Genomic DNA, 21,129 nt, shown 5'->3' on the forward strand with positions numbered 1-21,129 from the left:
GTTATTTTTTGGCCCGAAGTTAGGTTTGGACGAATCCGAACCTAAGTTTCTCATGTGTGTCCACTAAAAATTAGGCACTATCCTACTTTTTCTTTTTCTTTCCCTTTCTCTTTCTCTCTCTCTCTCTAATCCAACGATCCTAGCCTCTCTTCCTTCTCTTTCTCTACCCTTCGTCCTCTTTGTTTCTACTCCGAAGCCTTATTGCCCTTGTCCCTCCTCCTCTCACCTCCATGACAACCTCGATGACAAGTGGTTTGCCTTCCCCTCTTTCTCTCTCCCTCCAAATCTAGGACTCCGACGATGACTTCCTCCTCATCAAGTCGGCCCTTCCACCTCCTCTGTTGGCTCAACCCTGACACTGTGCACCACTGCCTCTTCCTCCGATGGATGCCTCTACATCGACAACCAGATCTGTGAGGGTGTAGGGTGGAGGCTTTGCGGGGGTGGACTTGCAATTTGTGAGCCTGAAATTTGTCCCTATTGGAAGCTTCTTGATGATGCGTTGGGTGACTATGATGGTGTTGTCAGTGATTACATTGAACTTTGCCAGCAACACCGTTGTTCTAGCCACCAATTGGGCCCTCAATCTGAATCTCTTGCCTTGGACGTGTGTGGTGGTTGTTGTACAGCCACAAATTGTGATTTGATTTTTTAATTTTTATTTTGTAATTTATGATTGTTTTTAATCACCAAAAATTACATTTAAAATTTAACTAAAAAATGCTACTTAGGTTCAGATGTTCAAGCTTAGATCTTGACAAAAAAATAACATTTTGAATTTTTTTAATATATATACCAGTTTACTAATGTATATATACTTGTTTTTTTAATATGAGTACGTTAACAAATTATACCTAGATATTATCTTAAAATAAACCAATAATATAACTTATTAACACACTTAAAATACACCAATAATATACCTAGATATTTTAATTAATATACAATTAGAGTTATATTATTATTATTATTAAATACTCCAATATTTCTACGATAAAAGCAAATGCACTTTGATAATGAAAAATTACCTTTCTTATAAAATATGATTTTTCTATGAGTCTAGCATACTATGATTAATATATAAATTTTTTTAATTCATAAATATCAAACTGGTCAAATAAGTTTATAACAATTCAGTGCTCAGTTGATTAAGTTACACCATAAATGAATACTTTTTCTGCATTCAAATTTTAAGCATTAAAGTATAGACTTAATCCTTAGTTTAAATTAATATTATAATAATAATATGATCCTAAAACATTGCAGAAATTGTTAATTTATGTATTAATCTATAAGGTGGATGGAAGTAAAACGTCACAATTTCACAACGGTCCCTTCCTCCGCGCCAGTTAGTTATTGTTTGCCACCTTATTATATGCCACCACTTTCTCCTCTACTCACTCCTTCAACCACACACACATTAACCCTCTCTCTCTCACTCTCTTTCTTCTTCTTCTGTATTCGTTTTTTTTTTTTGTGTGTGTTAAGTTTTTTGTTGTGTGTGTGGGAACATTACAATGACGGACATCACTGACGACATAGCGGAGGAAATCTCCTTCCAGGGCTTCGAAGATGACTGTAAATTGCTAGGGAACCTTCTCAACGACATTCTCCAGAGGGAGGCTGGCTCCACCTTCGTTGACAAGCTCGAAAAAATTCGAGTCCTTTCACAGGTTCTCATTTTTCTTTTCTTTTTTCTTTTCACTTAAAATAATTGTTTTTGGGTTTTTAATCAATACCCCACTTTTTTTTTTGGTGTTTTCTTTAATGGGTTTTGCTTCTTTACCTTTTCCTAGAATGATTGGAGTATGCTGTTAATGATTTTAACTTGATTTTGTGAATTTTCGGTGATGGGGTTCTAATTTCTTTTTTCTTGTTATCTTTGTTCTTGTCGTTGTGATTTCATCACTGTTTTATCAATTAGTCTTTGGTTTTGTTCGGTTGTGGAGGAAATGGGCGAAGGTTGAAACATGACATGCGTAATGCGCATGCATGTGGGGTTCTTGTTTTATGCAAAGACTCAAATAATGACTGAGCTAAACCTCTTATGCTGGAAATTTAATTGCTTTTTTAGTTAGTTTTTGGGTTCCTCATGTTACGAATGGAATCTTCAATATTCCATGTTCAGTTTGGAAATTCAATTGCTTTGTATCAGTTACAGTTTTTGCCTTTAGTGAATCATCATTTTGGTTCGTGAAAGTGTAATGCATTGTCACATAAATTCATCCTTGAAATTAAAGAAATTTCTAATAAGTCTCTAGAATTCATTAAGTCCTTAAACATAACTACTTATTGCCATTTTGGTCCCTAAACATTTATTAATATTATCATTAATTCACAATTTTCTTATATTTTTGGACTAATGTGATAGACAGATTGTATTTTCAGGAACTTATTTAAAATTTCCTTAGTTTTAGCTTTTAGCTAGGGACTATATGTAAGAACTAATGTAACAGACTCAAATGGTGGTTTACTCTTTTTTTTCCTAACAAGCAACAGTGCTAACAAGAAATGTAGCGTGTCATCCAATCATGAATTGCCATATAATTGAAAAATTGACCTTTATTCATGTGTGATTTCGTTGGTAATTGGTTAACAGTGTAACAATCTTTATCGCTGGGAGTTGAAAATTCCTTAAGAGTTTGTTTTGGTATTTAGAGTGCTTGTAATATGAGACAAGCGGGAATGGAGGACTTGGCTGAGATGCTAGAGAAGCAATTGGCTTCAGAGTTATCCAAGATGACGCTGGAAGAAGCTTTGCCCCTTGCTCGTGCCTTTAGCCATCATCTTACTTTGATGGGTATAGCTGAAACCCACCATAGGTATACATTCTTGTCTCCAACTATTGTTGTCTTTTTATTCCATTAGTTGATAATTTGTCTTGTCTTTATTTGGCTGAGCTCTGTGCAAAATTAAGCCGCAATCTCTCCAAAATAAGCCGAACCTTTGACTAATAACAACATTGAGGGAATACTATACTTCTTTAATCTAAGATTACCCCAGTATGATAGTCTTGAACAAGTTATGTTTTTGCAGGGTTCGTAAAGGAGGAAATATGGTTCTTGCTGCAAAATCTTGTGATGATATCTTTAACAACCTGTTTTTATAAGACAGTGTTCAAGCAGGTCTGTGGTTTTGTTCCTCATTTCTGGTTAATCTGCATAGTCTGAGACGTATAGATGAAAATAAGTATATGATCTTTCGTTGTCTATGCACTCTGCAAGCTGAGATTAAAGCATGTAATTATTTTCTTTCTTGACAATTATCTTGTTATTAATTTAGTGAAACATTATGTGTGTATTGCCAGGGATTTTAACAGAATCTGGTTCCAATTGCTATTGTCATTCAAAATCTAATTTCATTTATGTTGCCACAGGAGCTTGAAATTGTTCTCACTGCTCATCCCACTCAAATTAACCATCGTACCTTGCAATATAAACACCTTAAAATTGCTGTGAGTTGTTCTCTTTTCTGAATATATTAAATTACTGGAGGCTTGAGCCTTTAACTTTATGATATCATCTCTCAAATATTATGGAAGTGTGTTGTCTCTAACTACTTTTTCACCTTCAAGCAGCATCTTTTGGATTATAATGATTGACCTGATCTTAGCCCTGAAGATCGAGATATGTGGATTGAAGATCTGGTACCATTCTTGAACTATTTCCATTCTACTTAACCACCGGTGTTTGTACCCCAAAAGTAAAAAATCCACTAGTTTTTCAGTGTGGTAGATTATCTTTAAATGTGAATGGATAGTGGATTTCCTTTTTCTAACACACTTTATTTCTATTCTCATCAATCATATTGGCTTTTTTAGGTGGGAGAGAAAACTTCAATATGGCAGACAGATGAACTTAGGCGTTCAAAACCCACTCCAGTTGATGAAGCTAGGGCAGGTAAGCTGGTTGAGTATTATATGTTAGATATACTTTACCTCTTAGCTTTAGGCTTTTTAGTTGTTCCTAAGAATGGTCTATGGCCATTTTGACCAAGTGTTCAAGAGTTTTGTCCTTGTTATCCCCAAAGGCACCTACATGAACACATAATAAATCAATCTTTTAAGAGAGAATCCTTGACAATTTATATGTGTTAGGGTATTGAATATCCCTAACAGCAGAGAAAACAAGAGAAACAGAAAATAGAAGAATATACGGAAAATACTGGGAGCAAACTGAATTTATTCAAGGAGGAAACCTTCTTCCAAGGGAAAACCCTTTACAATTTCTAATTCTTCTCTACCCCCTCCTCTAATGAGAATACTCTTATTTATAATATCCTAATCCAACTAATTGATAAAGATAGAATAATAAAGATAAAGATAGAATAATAAAGATTAGATGATAGAATAATAAAGATAAAGATAGAATAATAAAGATAGATGGCCCTAAAGATTAAACTAATAACTAATTCGATCCTATCTTCCGTGTAGGGGCTTTCTTCCTTCTAGAATAGACCCTCCAGATAACTGGTCTATATTGAGATCTAACAATATGTCATCTCTTGCATGATTTGATTCACTGTTAAAAAAAAAAAGAAGTGGAAGAATCCCTTGGTTTATTTATTTTTCAATTCTCCCAGTATTGAATATTGTGGAGGAGTCACTCTGAAAAGCTGTTCCTCATTATTTACGTCGAGTTAGCAGCGCTTTAAAGAAGGTTTGTCATCTTTAATTTATGTCAATTAACTTGTACATTCTTTCTCTTTAAGATTTTCAGTGCAATTTATCTTTCCTTGCAGCACACAGGAAAACCACTTCCATTGACTTGCACTCCAATAAAATTTGGATCTTGGATGGGAGGTGATAGAGACGGAAACCCAAATGTGACAGCAAAGGTAGCATCTTCAAATATCCATTCATGCTGCCTGTACTTTTACTATGTGATTTCATTTTCTCAAATAACTACATGATTCTTTTTCAACACGTGAGAAGTTTTCTAGTAGTGGAAGCATAGTTGAATCTGTAATATCATTATATTATTGACAACCTGAAGATGTCCAGTATTACTGCCTGTCATTTTGGAAAGTGCAAGTTTAATGATGATTGAACTGGGAAAACTGCAGACAAAAATAAATGAGCTTTTAACATGCAAAATATTTGTTTGAATAATATTCTTGGAACTTTTCCAATATTGTACTTTTTAGTCAAATTTTATATTGTCTCAGGCTAGGATAAAAGAGGTGGGTAATTTTGGGCAGTTGATAGCCAATGTAAAATTACATTGAATGTATTTTAGACATGAATAGCCTGAGAATTTGGTTTTTAACTGAACCCAGTAACATTGTGTGATCCATGTAGCTAACATCACTATTGTTGTTATTGTTCTTTAGATATGGACAGAAAAATGGCTTTTAAAGAAAAATTGGTTTCTGATATTAACTGATCCGTGTTTGACTCCATCAGGTGTGGGATAAAGCTTGATTGTGGTCGGTGTTGATGTTACTACAGTTGAAGGATGTGCTTTGCTGTTTCAATTACTAAAGTTTGTAGCGTGTAATTCAAACATTACGAATAAATTACAAGAAATTTTTTTTCTTACCTAGGAGTGGGATTTTCTTGAAGAATATTTGCGTTTGATTTGACCCTGTTATTCAAATCTGATTGTGTAATTGGTTTTCGTTTTGTTCTTCAGGTCACAAAAGATGTTTCACTTCTGTCAAGATGGATGGCGATTGACCTCTACATTCGGGAAGTGGATGGCCTAAGATTTGAGCTATCCATGAACCAGTGCAGTGATAAGTTGTCAGAACTGGCACATGAAATTCTAAAAGGTTTGTCTGTTTAGTTTTGTGTTTGTTGATATCTTCCAAATGCTAATGGGCATAGCAGTCATCTTTGTTTTATATCATGTGACCTCTGGATACTGTTTGTCAAGAAGTAACACTAGTTCATGTGCACAGGCAAATTGAACCACTTAAAGATAGTATAGTTTTTTATTTTTTTTCTTTATTGTGTTAGATTATCATGTGAATTTGATGGTCCTTTTGAAACCCTTAATATTACCGTGTAATATTTTGAATGATGATATTATGCTCTATCTATTTATCCTTGAGGCTTTGGTCATTCATTTAATCCCTCTTTGGTCTTCTTTTATGCATTACTTCTTTGGTGCATCAAGGCATTGTCCTCTTGGCTTGGAAATTCCTTTAAAAATTATCCTGACGTATCTCTTTTGTGGCCTAATTTTCAGTAGACAACCCAATCACAAGGTAGATCAATTCAGTAGATTTCCTAATTTTCCATTGAATCCTAGATAATACATGTGTACATATATTCACTGATAGGGTGGTGAGACTTCAAGTTCAACTGAGAGCAATGGTGGCAGTCAAAATGTCCGTTTGTCAATACCAATTTTACCAAATTCCAGTTCTTCATTAGTTTCAATGACATACTCTCCTTCTTTCAACTCTAGTCAACTTGTTGCTCAGAGGAAACTGTTTGCAGAATCCCAAATAGGAAGGACCAGTTTTCAGAGGCTTTTGGAGCCAAACTCAGGTTCCTGGAATTGCTCCTTATAGAGTTGTCCTTGAATATATAAAAGATAAGGTATTACTTCTGGTTTACTTCAACAATGCTTCAAAATTGGTTGCATGGACACATGTATTCAGTTTCTGCTGTTTTATTTTGTACAAAACTATGCTGCTTATGTCTTAGGAGTTTTTAGCTTTATAACCTGGCAGGCATGTACTAAATGTGCCCGTGTAGACTGTAGTTTGCAAATGAAATAAATGATATTGCATAACTTTTTGTTTGTTTGTTTGGGTTGGTAGAAACTACATTTTGGTTTAGAAGTGAAGTTCCACGGCAAATAATTTGGAAATATTGGGAGTCCAAAATATTTTCCCGTAAATGGACAATCTAAAACCATATTTTTTTTTATCTTATCTTTATTTATGTTGTTGGCTTGATTTTTCCTTTAGGGAGAAAGACGTGGTTATGAAATTAAGTCAGCAGAACCACTAAGGATTGATATTATTGTAGAAAACGTTGTGGCAAATAAAGCTCTATGAGATTGATTTCAGCATATATTGATATTTTCTGTATTATTTGTAGATAAAGAGTGAAGGACTTTTGAACTTGAGCCTTGGCACTACGGATTTGAAATTCAATTGCAAAATGTCTTTGTGTAGAATGACAGATAGCAGACACATGGATCATTAATTTATATGCATTATTAGGAACGTTCCTGGATATGATGAAATCATATTGCTTTTTGGTCAAAGACTGTTAAATGTACTAATCTTGAGATCAATCCTATTTGCTTTGTTCCACGGCTTTCACAGTGAAGATGATTATATAGATAGAACCATATATACGTTAGGATATGCATAGTATGAAAAATATATTTTCCTAGTTTTGATTTGAATATTGTCTGTGGAGGATTTGTATCCTGGGGTGCCATTAAAACTAAATCACATCTACATTTTTATTGAATATGCAGATTTTATATATTGTCTTAATAACCGGTAATATTATCTTTCGTTCCATGTGTTTAGCTTCTGAGAACTCGTAGACGGTTGGAGATTCTTATCGACATGGTCCATCTAAACATGATCCTATGGATTATTATGAAACAAAATATCAGCTTTTGGAACCTCTTCTCCTTTGTTATGAATCTTTGGTATTCTTTCTTTTCTACCCTTTTACCCTCTAATATTGTGCAGAATTATCATTTAGCTCTACATTTCTCCAGCAATTATGTGGATCTGGGGTGCTAGCTGATGGTCGACTAGCTGATCTGATTTGAAGAGTTGCTACTTTTGGCATGGTGTTAATGAAGCTTGACTTGCGTCAGGTATGTTTCAAAGTTTTTTGTTCATTATTGTTTGGATAATCAGTTGTGGCCTGAAACTAGCAGTGTGACAGGAATCAAGCAGACATGCTGAAACCATTGATGTAATTACAAGGTATTTGGATATGGGCACGTACAGTGAATGGGATGAAGAAAAGAAACTGGACTTCTTAACTAGAGAGTTGAAAGGGAAGAGACCACTGGTTCCTCCCAGTATAGAGGTGAGATTGTTATACATAGCAAAGCTTTACAAGCTCTATATCCAGTAGGATGGTAAAACTTTTCATTTTAAGAAAAGGAAAGAAGTTGATATTTAAATTATTTTGAGCTTCTTTTCATTTTTCAATATTATTGATTGAAGTTTGAGAGTTTATTTTGCATAACTTTAGTCTACAACTTTGACTGGTTACATTACCTATAACTTGCTTTTTGTTCTTTTTAGGTTTAAAGTTAAACTCTAGATCTATGAACTTAGTTTATGGTGTAAACCAAGGCTAGTACACTACACTTTGAGGAAGTTCAAAGCCAGCTAAAAGTCAATTCAAACTTTGATACAAATTTACCCAAAATAAGGACTGAAACTCCTTCTGTAACTGCCTATATCAGCAAATATTACAAACATCAACTTGTTCAATTAATCATACATATCTTTTTCCTAATTTCAATTAAGCTCATACCCCTTATCAAAATATCTAGAACAGAACATGCGACTGAAACTGTGTATTAGCACTTCAACATTCCTCCTTGATACGTAAACAGAGCTTCCAAGGAGTGTTTGATTTTCTTGCTCAAGAGTTGTTCAACCAGAATGCATCTATCATACTACACACCTACAAGACCACTTCACAAAAAAAGATGAGAGAGAAAGAGAGAGAGAGAGAGGGAGAGAGAGAGAGAGAGGGAGAGAGAGAGAGAGAGAGAGAGAGGGCGCGAGAGAAGGAGAGTGACAGACAGAGACAGAAGAAATGAGAGATGGAGCGAAACAGACACGGCGAGGACGAGTGTGAAGCAGTATCGAAACACGGCGAGGACTAGCACAAACAGAAGAACTCCAAACGGTTCCCATTCAAGGAGATGGAGGAGTATGGATTGAAGGGAAGAACCATATGGAGGGCGACCAGTCAACATTTTCGGAAGGGACAATGACTACGCTGAGGAAGAAAACTGGACTAAGGTGGTAAGCAGAAGATCAATGAAGGTTATGCAGAAATCCTCTTTAGCGGGAAGACAATCACAGAATCTGGAGATAGGGGACAACAACAAACACTATCGCCTTAACTGGAGGAACAATGCCGACATTACCTCCTTTTATTTCACCCATTTCCCCGACGAAGCTAATGCAGAGTTGCTATGGAGGCACTTCAAAAAGTGGGGTGACGTACGTGAAGTATACATCGCTAAAAGGCTCAACAAGGATGGCAGGAGATACAGGTTCATGCGGTTCAAGGGAGTCTCGGATGCAAAAGGATTGGAGGTGAGACTGGACAACATCTTCATCAACGATTGTAAACTATTTGTCAACCTTCCTAGGTTCGACAGACCAGTTCGGAATACAGAGTTGCTGAAAAAGAACCCCATTGGGAGGAAGTACACCGACGAAGCAAGTAAGCCCTGCGGGGTAACTACTGGTGCTCTTCGGAGATCATATGTGGACGTGGTGACTAAAGGGGGGTGCCAAGGAGACAAAAGGACAGACGAGGCACAAACACCAACTATTCTGATCAACCCAGATGAAGGCGGGGAATATTGGTGTAACGAAACCTGGGTGGGCATGCTAAAGAAGGTGATGGAGGTGGAAACCTTAGAGGATCGTATCACTTGGGAGTTAGGATATAACGTCCGCACTAAGTTCCTCGGAGACGACATGGTTCTTCTCCCTGGGATGTCCGATGACAAAGCTCAACTCCTCATTCAATCAGAGACGGAAAGCGATGATTCTCTCTTTTACTCACTGGAGAAGTGGACGCCGAAATGTAGACCCAATAACAGGGTTGTTTGGCTCCAGCTGTGGGGATTTCCGATACAGGTGTGGGAAATGAAAAATCTCAGGAGGGCTGTAGCTGCTATTGGGGATGTCATCGAGTCAGACGATGACACAGAGGACCGCCGACGATTGGACCGGGCTCGAGTATTGGTGCAGACACCGCTTCCGCCGTTGATAAGGTCAGAGGTCATCGTCCGTGTGGGGGAGCTTGAGTATCGGGTATGGATTGTGGAAGAGACAGGGTTCGAAGGTGGGTCGAACCGGAAAGGAAGCTCGCCGTCCGATGGGTGGTCGGAGATGATAACATCGGACGACGGTGGGGAGGTTGGCGATGTTCTTGACGACACTAATACCAATTTCTCCTTCTCGTCGGAGCTGCCCAACCAGAAATTGTCTCCGTCTCGTACCCAACGGGCAGAAGGAGGGACCGATGTGCGCTGTTGTGATCTTAGACCCCTGGGTAATATCCAGGCAGACGTTACACCCAAAGAAAAGTCAAAAGGCATTGTAGAAGGTATGCTGGGCTCTAGCTTTGGTAAGCTCAACCTAGGGGACAGCTTCGCAGGAACAGAAGAGGAAGCTGCTATCACCAAAGAGGTAACCTGCTATAATACCCTACAGGATGATCAAAGGCACAGGAATCACATAGAGGGAAAGTATTTGAATGGTGGAGCGAAAGTAGCTGCTGACCAGACCTTTATCGGGGAAGAAGAGGGACATGTCACGCAGTCTCTCTCTCCTTCTTTATCGGGGCAGATTCAACAAGGAATTGGGCCAGGTTGCATTAAGTGCCCAATTTCGACTCCAGGAGGGTGTAATAAAGAAGACATCCACCCAGTTGAGCTTTTGGGGGTGCAAGCTGTGCAGAATCAAAAAGAGGGTGGGCTAAGTAATGATTTAGGCCCAATTTTGAAAACTGACGGGTGCCATAAGGAGGAATCCCTACCTGTAATCCAATCCATAAAAGAGACTCCAGACAAGTATTCTAAAGTTTACTTTCGACAACAAAACTCTCTCTTTAAGGCCCGACTCTCACAGATTGAGGAAAAGCATCCTCAGTTTCAAGATGGCATCCTGGCTCTAGCAGATCAACTTGCCAATCAGGATAAGGTCAAAAATCAGAGTTACGTGGACTCAAAAAGGAGGTTAAAAAGCATAATTGAGTGCAGTGATAAGGTGTTGCAAGAGGCTCAACAATTATGGCATCTCGGAGAAAACTTAGGCATGGAGACAGTTACAGATAACCTACATTTCCTTCACAGTTTTGCTTCTATGGAGTGTAGAGACAGAAAAGAAGCTAAGGAGTTGGGGAATAGGAAACCTCATAAATGAATATCCTATCCTATAACATTAGAGGGTTGGGTCAGGAATTTGGTTGGGAAGCATAAGATAGATCTTCTTTGTTTGCAAGAAACAAAGAGGGATTCCATTGACAAGGCACTTTGTCAGGCTCTGTGGGGTCACTCAGACTTTGATTGGAAATGGTTTCCTGTGGTCAATACAGCTGGGGGGCTTCTCTGTGTCAGGAATAACAATAACTTCCAGGTTGATATTAAAATAGCTGAAAGGGGTTTCATCATGTTGGAGGGGGTATGGCTGGTAGAAAGTCAGAGGGTAGTGGTGGCTAATATCTATGCTTCTTGTGAGCTAGAAAGCAAAAGACAGTTATGGCAGAGGCTATATTTAATGAAGAATCAGTCCCAGGTTCAGTGCTGGTGCCTTGTAGGGGACTTCAACTGCATTAAACACCCAGCTGAAAGAATGGGAAGCACTCTTTGTAATGCAGACACTAATCTTATAGCTGAATTTAATGAGTGGCTCGCTGAAATGGAGGTAGATGATATTCCTTGCTTGGGCAAGCCCTTTACTTGGGTTAGGCCTAATGGTTCTTGTAAGAGCAAGTTAGACAGAGTGCTGGTCTTTGATGATTGGGTATCCAAGTGGCCTGATAGTTCCCAACACAACCTTGAAAGGAACTACTCAGATCATTGCCCTATCATTTTGAATTCTAAAAATATTGATTGGGGCCTTAAGCCTTTTAGGGTTTTTGATGCTTGGTTGCACAATAAGGACTTCAATAAGGTGCCTTGTAGGGGACTTCAACTGCATTAAACACCCAGCTGAAAGAATGGGAAGCACTCTTTGTAATGCAGACACTAATCTTATAGCTGAATTTAATGAGTGGCTCGCTGAAATGGAGGTAGATGATATTCCTTGCTTGGGCAAGCCCTTTACTTGGGTTAGGCCTAATGGTTCTTGTAAGAGCAAGTTAGACAGAGTGCTGGTCTTTGATGATTGGGTATCCAAGTGGCCTGATAGTTCCCAACACAACCTTGAAAGGAACTACTCAGATCATTGCCCTATCATTTTGAATTCTAAAAATATTGATTGGGGCCTTAAGCCTTTTAGGGTTTTTGATGCTTGGTTGCACAATAAGGACTTCAATAAGGTGGTGAGGGACTGCTGGTTTGCTAATCAGCCTATGGGATGGGGGGGATATGCCTTGAAATGCAAACTTCAGAAAATTAAGCAAAGGTTAAAAACCTGGAGCAAAGAAAATTGTGGAGACTTGGGCAACAAGGTAAAGCTAATCCAGCATAAGCTGAATGACTTGGAGAATTCCCTCACAGCTCAACCTACTGATCAGCAAGTTCAAGAGCTCAAGAAAGCCCAATCTGACCTTTGGGAGCAATCTATTCTTCATGAATCAATATTGCGATAGAAGTCTAGATGTAAGTGGATCAAAGAGGGAGATAGCAACACTTCCTACTTCCACAAAATCATTAATTCCAGCAGAAGGAGGAATGCCTTGAGGGGGATGCAAATTAATGGTAGTTGGGTAGAAAACCCTGTTGCCATTAAGGATGCAGTTCTTCAGCATTTTAAAGGCAGATTTGTTGAACCTTACCTGCACAGACCCAACTTAGATGGGGTCTCTTTTAATGTCTTGCGTTCAATCCAAAGTGAGATGTTGGTGGAACCCTTCAAAGAGGAGGAGATATCTAGTGCAGTGTGGGCTTGTGGCAGTGAAAAAAGCCCAGGGCCTGATGGGCTTAATTTTAGCTTCATTAAGCACTTCTGGAAGGAGCTGAAACCTGAGTTCCTTAGGTTCTTCTCAGAATTTTATGTGAATGCAGTCTTCCCCAAGGGTCTCAACTCATCATTCATTGCTCTTATCCCCAAGATCAAGGACCCTCAACTTATTAGTGATTTCAGACCAATATCTCTAATAGGTTGTGTCTACAAAATTATTGCCAAAGTACTATCAAATAGGCTTAGCAAGGTTATGAATCATCTCATAGATGAAAGGCAATCAGTTTTTGTTAAAGGCAGACAGTTGCTTCATGGAGTTTTAATTGCTAATGAGATTGTTGAGGAGGTTTGGAGATCTAAAAGACCTTGTTTGGTGTTCAAAGTTGATTTTGAAAAAGCATATGACTCTGTGTCTTGGCATTTCCTCTTTTACATGATGAGAAGAATGGGGTTTCATGAAAAGTGGATTGGCTGGATTAAGGGGTGTCTTTCATCAACATCAATATCTATACTAGTGAATGGAAGTCCTACTTCTGAATTTAAACCTCAAAGAGGCTTGAGACAAGGGGATCCATTGGCTCCCTTTTTGTTTGACCTAGTTGCTGAAGGCTTGACAGGCATGATGAGGGCAGCTGTTTCCAAAAACTGCTACCACAGTTTTATGGTGGGAAAGAAAAAGATCCCAGTCAACATACTACAATTTGCTGATGATACTATCTTCTTTGGGGAACCATCTATGGATAATGTCACAGTTATTAAGGCTATTCTCAAAAGATTTAAAATGGTATCTGGTCTCAGAATTAACTTTGCTAAGAGCCAATTTGGTGCAATCGGCCAAATCGAGGACTGGTGCAGATTTTTCAATTGAATTGACTAAGATTTTTTATTTTTTCTTATATTATTTAAAATGGGGTTAAATGAAGTCCTTCAAATCAATTATTATATCCAGTTCCATCAAGACTAAAAAAAGGGTATCTACTCATCTTAGTTTTTTGTTTTTTGGTTTCACAAGAATTCTGAGTGTTTTGTTTCTGGTTTCACAAGAACGACAATTCTTTTATAGAAAATAATATTGTTTAAGGTACTACTGAATTTTTTTATGGATGGTACTATTGAATTTTAAATATATACATTTTTTTTTATCAAGATCTAGTTTGTAGCAAAAAGAATACATCAAACTGCTCCATACAAGCCTATGGCCTATCCTATATAGAGCCTAGGTTAAGCCAAACTTTTTTTTTTTATATAAAAAAAGTTAACCTTATGCATAAAATTTTATAAAAAAAACTTATTTGGTTAAAAGGTAAAACTATAGGTCATTTAAAAAATCTTTTAAATGTAAGTTAAGTAAATATATATTTTTATTAACATTATTGATTAATAAAAAATATCATCAATATGATTTTAAAATAATTATTATTAAAATCAACAATTTTATCATATACGACAATGTATAATTGAAGGAAAATATACTTATATATTAATTTTTAAAATAATGTAATTATCTCCCTACAAAATTTATTACATTTGTTTTTACAAGTTTATGACAAGTGTTGTAAACGACTATTATTATCGGTCCCAATAAACTAAGTTAAGTCCATTCTATGGTAGTTGATGGATGTCCATTCCATAATGGGGCTTTGTTACACGCACCCAGCATAATAGATGGTGCACCCATCAAACCAGTGTTGAAGTTTAAGGATTGTCCAATCCATAAGTGGTTCAAATAATTTTTTTTTTATTTTTTTTTCAAAAATGTTTTTCAAATTTATTTAAAATTAATGACCCAAGCAAGAATCAAACCTTCGAGTTTTGTGTTATTAGCACAACACTCTAACCAACTAAACTAATAAATCAATTATATTATAAAATAATTAATGTCACTATATGTAACACTAAAATTTTTAATATTTAATGCGCATGAAAATTTAGATAATAAATTTTGTAACAATTAATTTTGATCTAACAAATAATTTGTTTACACATGTTCGTAGAAAAACAACCACTAGACCACATGTCATTCACTTATTGGATAATTCAACACTGCAGAAGTTGAGTGTTGACTAGCAACATAGTAACAATGAGGTGAAACAAGAGCCTAAAAGAAATAGAGAACAAAAACAACAACAGTGGCGAGTCGGAGCTGTGGGTGGTGGTTGTCGTCTTCCTCTTGAAGGGCAGATTGATCCTCCTCGGTCGTTGCCGCTCCGCTGTCGGCAACGCCACCTTCACCTTTCTAGGCGGCCACCTCGAATTCGGTCACTCCCTTACTCTCTCTCATATTATGTTTTTTTTTTCGTCAAACATTTTGAAAACGAAATAATCGAGTAATGCTTAGTTTTGTTTTTATATTATTATTATTATTATTATTATTTGAACTTAATATGGGCGTAAAAATAAATTAGAATTTTATATAAATTATGAATTTTTATTATTATTAAACTGACCTTAGTTAGTGCAGCTTATTTTTTTTAAGTGCAAATTTTATTTGTGTTTAGTTTAATTTTGATGCTTTATTATTAGTAAAACAAAATTGTATTATTAATTAAATAAAACATGTTAGTAATATATTTTTTTAAATATTCTTTTAAACATAATCTTTATTATGAACTATTTTTTTAAAAGAGTTTTACTTTTTAAATTTTTAATAAATTTTAAATAAAAAATGTGTTAGAATTAGATGATTATGTTCCTAATACTTTTTAATTAAAGTTACTCTAAGCATTATTTTTAAAGTAATTTTTATAAAATAAAATTAAAAATTATCATTTATAATTAAAACCCACCAAGGTTAGCTGGGTGAAAGGAAAGTTATTAAGTTTGTATGATGTTTTATGTTTAAACTCCATTACTGTTATTGTAGATAACTAAAAAAATATAGTACTTTGTTTAATAATTAAATGATGAGAAAAGAATTATGCATAGATAGTGTAATATATTTTATAGAATCATCTAATCACAATTCATCAGGTATGGTAAGTTTGATTTATTCTATTATTACATAGATATTAAACTCTTAAATGATAGTATAAATATAACAAATTGTTAATTAAATTTATTTTATCTAACTAATTTGGGGGCATTTTAATTTTTCAGGAGAGTTTTGAGGAATGCGCTGCAAGAGAAGTGAAAGAGGAAACATAGTTGGACATAGGAAACTCAGATTTTGACAGTAACAAACTATGTTAGAGCAGCCAAAAAAGTGTCACTATGTGACCATTTTCATGAGGGCAATGGTGGATGTGGATGTAGTTAAAGAACAAGTTCCACAAAATCTTGAACCTACCAAGTGTGATGGTTGGGATTGGTACGAGTGGGATCATTTGTCACACCCTCTGTTTGGGCCTCTTGAGAAAATGGTCAAAGGAGCTTTCGACTCATTTCCAATTTGATTTTGGTAATTGGTATGATTTTGTTTTGTGAGGATTCTTGGATTCTTGGAAATTTTTTGTTTAGTTTAACATATTGTGATGAAAACAATTATGGTTTGAATGACATTCAGGATGCACGTAAATTTGTAAAACGTCTAATTCAGAAGCAACATTGATAGTGTTTGAATTAGGGTCCATTTATTCAAACCTATTTATTAAAAAATATTTTTTAGATAAAATAAACAGATTTTTTTATATTTTGATATGTTTGAAACTGCTTTTGGTTTAAAAAATATTAATTTTCTACTTCTTTTTGAGAAGTTAACTTTATATGTTTCTTAAAAAAACACTTATTTCATAATTTTTTTAAAGTTTAAACAAACTGATCCTTAGTTAAATAATAAAAACAATCAATTATTTTATGTTACAAATTAACGTAAAAATAAAAAATAATTAATTATTCAATATTTTAAATATAAAAATTTAAATAACATTGAAGTCTAACTTTTGACAAAGAAAGAATATTTTGGTAAAGTTAAAAAACGTTAAAAAAATTAAATTAAGAGGAGAAATTCATTTCATTATACATAACTATATTATTTGATGAATATTTTTAATTTTTTATAATTGTAGTTAAGTTGTTTTTATTAAACATATAAACAGCAGGATTTTGGTTATATATATATATATATATAAAGTTTTAGATCATAAATTTTACTCTAAAAAATATCCCACACTATATTCATGAACACCAAATCCTTTATCTTCAAAATATCATGTGTCTAATCATTTCGTCTAAATGGATGGACAAAATCTAGTATTGTTTTCTTCTAAAGTCAATTCATTAGAAGACATTGTGGACATTTGTTTGGTACATTTGAGATCATGGTCATAGTTAAAAAAAGCATGATTAAATCATTTTTTTCTGCTGGCATTCCAATCTAGGAGCTTGTTTCGAATTTAAAATGGGAGGGAACCATGGCTTGAAAGCTTGAGGAATGAGAGTAAAATTGAAAGGAAATCTTAATATATATTTATACAAATCATGTTGAGTCTTCAGCCAATGTTTCTCGCCCAAACTTAACGAAGACTTTATGTATTTTTTTTCCAATTTGTTATTGGAATTTTGACAAGAGTATTAAATCCCTCAGGTAGCAATAGCGATAAATAGAGTCGTCTCCACAAAAACTTGTGCAATAATTAGGTTATTTAATAATAAATTTAATAGACTATGAATTTCAATGTGATTAAGTGATCAAAAGTAAAGTCTTAAAAAAAGTAACTACAAATAGAAATATCGTAAGGGGTTAAATTGTAATTTTAGAATTTTCTTAAGTCTTTTTTCGTGAAAACTAAAGTTATCATTTGAAGTATAACTTAATAAAAAGAGATAACAAATTTGCGCAAAAACAAGTTTAAACGATGGAAACATATTTTAAAAAATAGAATATGTTTTTCAAACAAGATCAAATTCAAACACTATGTCAGTTTAAGACAAAAGATAACTAAAAAGAAAGTAAGACACATATTTATATTGGTTTGTGTCTACCATTCAGACTAAGTTCAGTTTTTGGTTAGCAATCAAGTTTCACTAATTTCGCAAAAGTTACTTTTAGCTCTCACAACAAAGTTTATCATCAAGCTTTAACAACCGAATATTCTTTGTCCTACCAAGCCACTGTTGGTTCTATACAAATCAAAAGATATGTTGTTTGATTTGCTAACTGATTAAATCTTAATCATCTTACAAACAAATGTGAAATCTAAGCATTTAGTTTTTTGTCTTAGAGTATTCAAGATGTTTTGAGAGCTTTTCAAACTTTATAAGAATATACAAAGAGTTTTCTACATAAAGAATTTGAATGATAGCGTGTAGGTTCGTTACTCATTTCTTCAAAGCATCTAGTATTTATAGGTTTTCATTTTCAAGTGTTTGTTGTTTCTAAACGATTATAATTTTCCTTTGAACTTGCATCTGAAGCTTGTGGTTATTAGATCATTTAATGCTTGCATTAAACGCATATCCTGCTTCATGTAGGAAAACCACTATGATTGGCTTTCGTGTTGATCACTATAACAAAAAATCCGTTCCTTTTAGTCAAAGTAGATCTATCACAGTAAAACACATCTTTTGATGTTGTTTGGAAACTTTTAGAACTTAAACTTCATTTATTCTTCATAGGATTCGACAAATCCTGAAAGAATGTCTTGTGAGACAATTTCTGCGAAATGAACCTCAGACACAAAGTACTAAATGAAGTCTTAAATGTCATCTTTAATATTGTATCAGATCATGACTTATTCATATTTCTGTCTGAAATATCAAACAGAAGATCATGAAGCATAATCTGATATCACATAAGACAAAACTTTTAACCGTTGTATTTATTTGTATCTAATAAAAATAATTAAGGGTCTTGATTCATCTTAAAATATCTTTTGACTTAACAATAACAAAAAGTAAAGACAATTGCATAAGAGTAAAGAGTTAAAAAGGAATAAAGTTGATTGTTGATTTTTTTCAAACACTTGGTGTGCCCAGAAAACTTGGTTTGTATCAATGGATGAAATCATTGGAGATTAACTTCATTGGGTTAACGTAACATGCATTACAAATTATTCCTATTCAATTAAGCATATATTTTCATTAACCTGCAATTTTTGCTAACCTTAATCTTTTAAGTGAGAAAACCAAAGTGTCTTGATTGCACTATCAATCCCTTGAGTAATATAATCAATTGACCAACAATATGAACTAGGGTTTTAAATGATAACCAATAATCGTTACCCTATCCCTAGGCATAAAGTTCATTGGTTGATCTCTTTTGTTCTCAATCCAATTTAATTTTGCAAAGCAATTGAATAGAGAGAATCATGCAATAAGATGATCAGACCAAGAAAAAATAATAAATATAGAAGAGAAACAATAATAGTACTTTATTGAATAAGGAAAATACAATAATTACATGTGAGCAGTATCCAATTACATTAAATCCCAACAAACAAAGGATTTAGCTACTCATAACCATGGGAAAAGAAAAATTAATAAACAGACAATTAGGGATGAATCTCTAAGCATGGAAACCACCACACAACTCTCTCTTACCTTTGTGCCTTGGAATTCATAAACTTTGGAACCGTTGCTTTGTGTTTTAGGCCACCTTTTTATACTACAAGTGGGTTCATAGCATTAGGCATTTCTAATAAACTCGTTTAAACGAGGCACACACGACTTGGTTAAGTGAACATAACATAAAAAGTCTTATAGGGGAATCACACCCCCGACGCTCAAGCAACACTGCAGACGATCCGAGTCTCTCTCATGCATCGTCCAACAACACAGACTGTCCATTGACATCCTTTTATCGACCGCGTTATGGAGGTAGACATACCCTTGGGGTGGAAATCACTTAACCTCGAGCGGTATGATGAGACAACAGATCCAGACGAGCATTTGGACGCCTTCCTAACATAGACAAACCTTTACACCAATGACGACACAATTCTATGTCGTGTCTTCCCTATATCCCTCGAGGGAGCAACATTGACATGGTATGGTGGACTCCCACCAAGATCCATAGATAGCTTCGACACCCTCATCGAACGATTCAGTGTGCAGTACGCCACCAGTAGGTCTCATTGCATGACCTTGGCTGCCTTGGCCAATCTACGACAAGCAGACGATGAATCCCTCAGAAAGTTCATTGGCAAATTTGGGCGCACAGTCGTCCAGATCCGAAATCTCAACCCTGAGATAAAGTTGCATTCCATGCTTCTCGCACTACACCCTAGCAAGTTCGTAGATAGTTTGTGCAAAAAACTACCTGGTAGCATGGATGAGCCGCACGAACGAGCCAAGGGTTACATCCAGATAGAAGAAATGTCCAAATTCTGGAATGAAGTCTACCAAGTCAAACAAAAGTGTGAAAGGTGCAAAGCAAACACCAAGACCTACTTGCACAAGTCAGACAAGAGGCACAAGCTAGACAAGTGCCAACCTCTCTCCAAAAGGCCCGGTATGAGCGTTAGATACCCTTGACGGCCAATCGTACCACGATTCTTGAGGAAGCCTTCGACCTGGAGGTACCTGTCCGGCTACCCCAAATGAAATCTCTGAGGCCAGGGTCAGACGCAACCAAGTACTGCAAGTTTCACCGCAGTATTGAACACAACACCAAAGATTGTTGGGCCTTGAACGGCAAGATCGAAGAACTTATACAGGCTGGATACTTAGCCCAGTTTGTTAAGAGACCAGACCACTACCAGGCAGGAGCAAGGCCTAAAGGACATCAAGAGGAGCAACACAAGAACCAAGAAGTAGACAGGAGAAGAGTGGAAGACCGAGGTAGACAGAGACAACAACCACAGCGGCACGAGCGACCACCTTCACCAGAATAGGAATCCGCTAGCACATCAGAGGTGTAATCAACACCATCGCTAGAGGCTTTTCCTATGAAGGATAGTCCAACCAGTCCCGAAAGCAGCACCTACACACTATCTGGGACATCAACATTAATTTTTTCGACACCTCCTATAGCGAAGTGTCCCTCCTATCACCTTTACGACACAAGGACTTCAGGGGCATCAATCTCATCAACCAAGACAATCCCGATGGTTGTCTCCATCATCATAGTGAATTTCATGGTGTCTAGGGTCCTCATCGACCAGGACAATTTCCCTAACATCCTGTATTGGAAAACATTCCAGAGACTCGAGGTTTCACTCGACATTGTCCACCCTTACGCAAGTCCATTCCTCGACTTTATAGGCGAGAGAGTCGAAACCCGAGGCTATGTGGACTTGATGACCACCTTCGGTCAGGGCAAGCTCTCTAGGAGCTTCACCATCAGATATCTACTGGTTGACGCGACCAACATCATACTTTGCCTTAATAGGAAGAAAGACACTCAAGGAGTTGGGAGCCATATCCTCCATGCCCCATTTGACA

The 21,129-nt window shown here is 35.9% G+C and overlaps 1 protein-coding gene and 1 pseudogene across 1 annotated transcript; both read left to right on the plus strand.

Annotated features, from left to right (window-relative positions):
* Positions 1-1,323: 1,323 nt before the first annotated feature.
* Positions 1,324-16,378, plus strand: LOC114404747 (annotated as a pseudogene).
* On the plus strand, positions 16,044-20,579 carry LOC114404748. Its single transcript, XM_028367572.1, has 3 exons — positions 16,044-16,169; positions 19,657-20,197; positions 20,305-20,579. Exons 1-3 carry the CDS (start codon positions 16,044-16,046, stop codon positions 20,577-20,579), a joined length of 942 nt encoding a protein of 313 aa, XP_028223373.1.
* The last annotated feature ends 550 nt before the right edge of the window (positions 20,580-21,129 follow it).

The sequence above is a fragment of the Glycine soja genome, unplaced genomic scaffold (assembly GCF_004193775.1).
Source record: "Glycine soja cultivar W05 unplaced genomic scaffold, ASM419377v2 tig00106172_1_pilon, whole genome shotgun sequence".
NCBI lineage: Eukaryota > Viridiplantae > Streptophyta > Magnoliopsida > Fabales > Fabaceae > Glycine > Glycine soja.

Coding starts and splice junctions, on each gene's coding strand:
- LOC114404748 (XM_028367572.1), top strand. CDS start 16,044: ATGGTGGATGTGGATGTAGTTAAAGAACAAGTTCCACAAAATCTTGAA. Junction 16,170..19,656: donor TTGGGCCTCTTGAGAAAATG/GTCAAAGGAGCT, acceptor TTCCTAACATAG/ACAAACCTTTACACCAATGA. Junction 20,198..20,304: donor ACCTCTCTCCAAAAGGCCCG/GTATGAGCGTTA, acceptor CTCTGAGGCCAG/GGTCAGACGCAACCAAGTAC.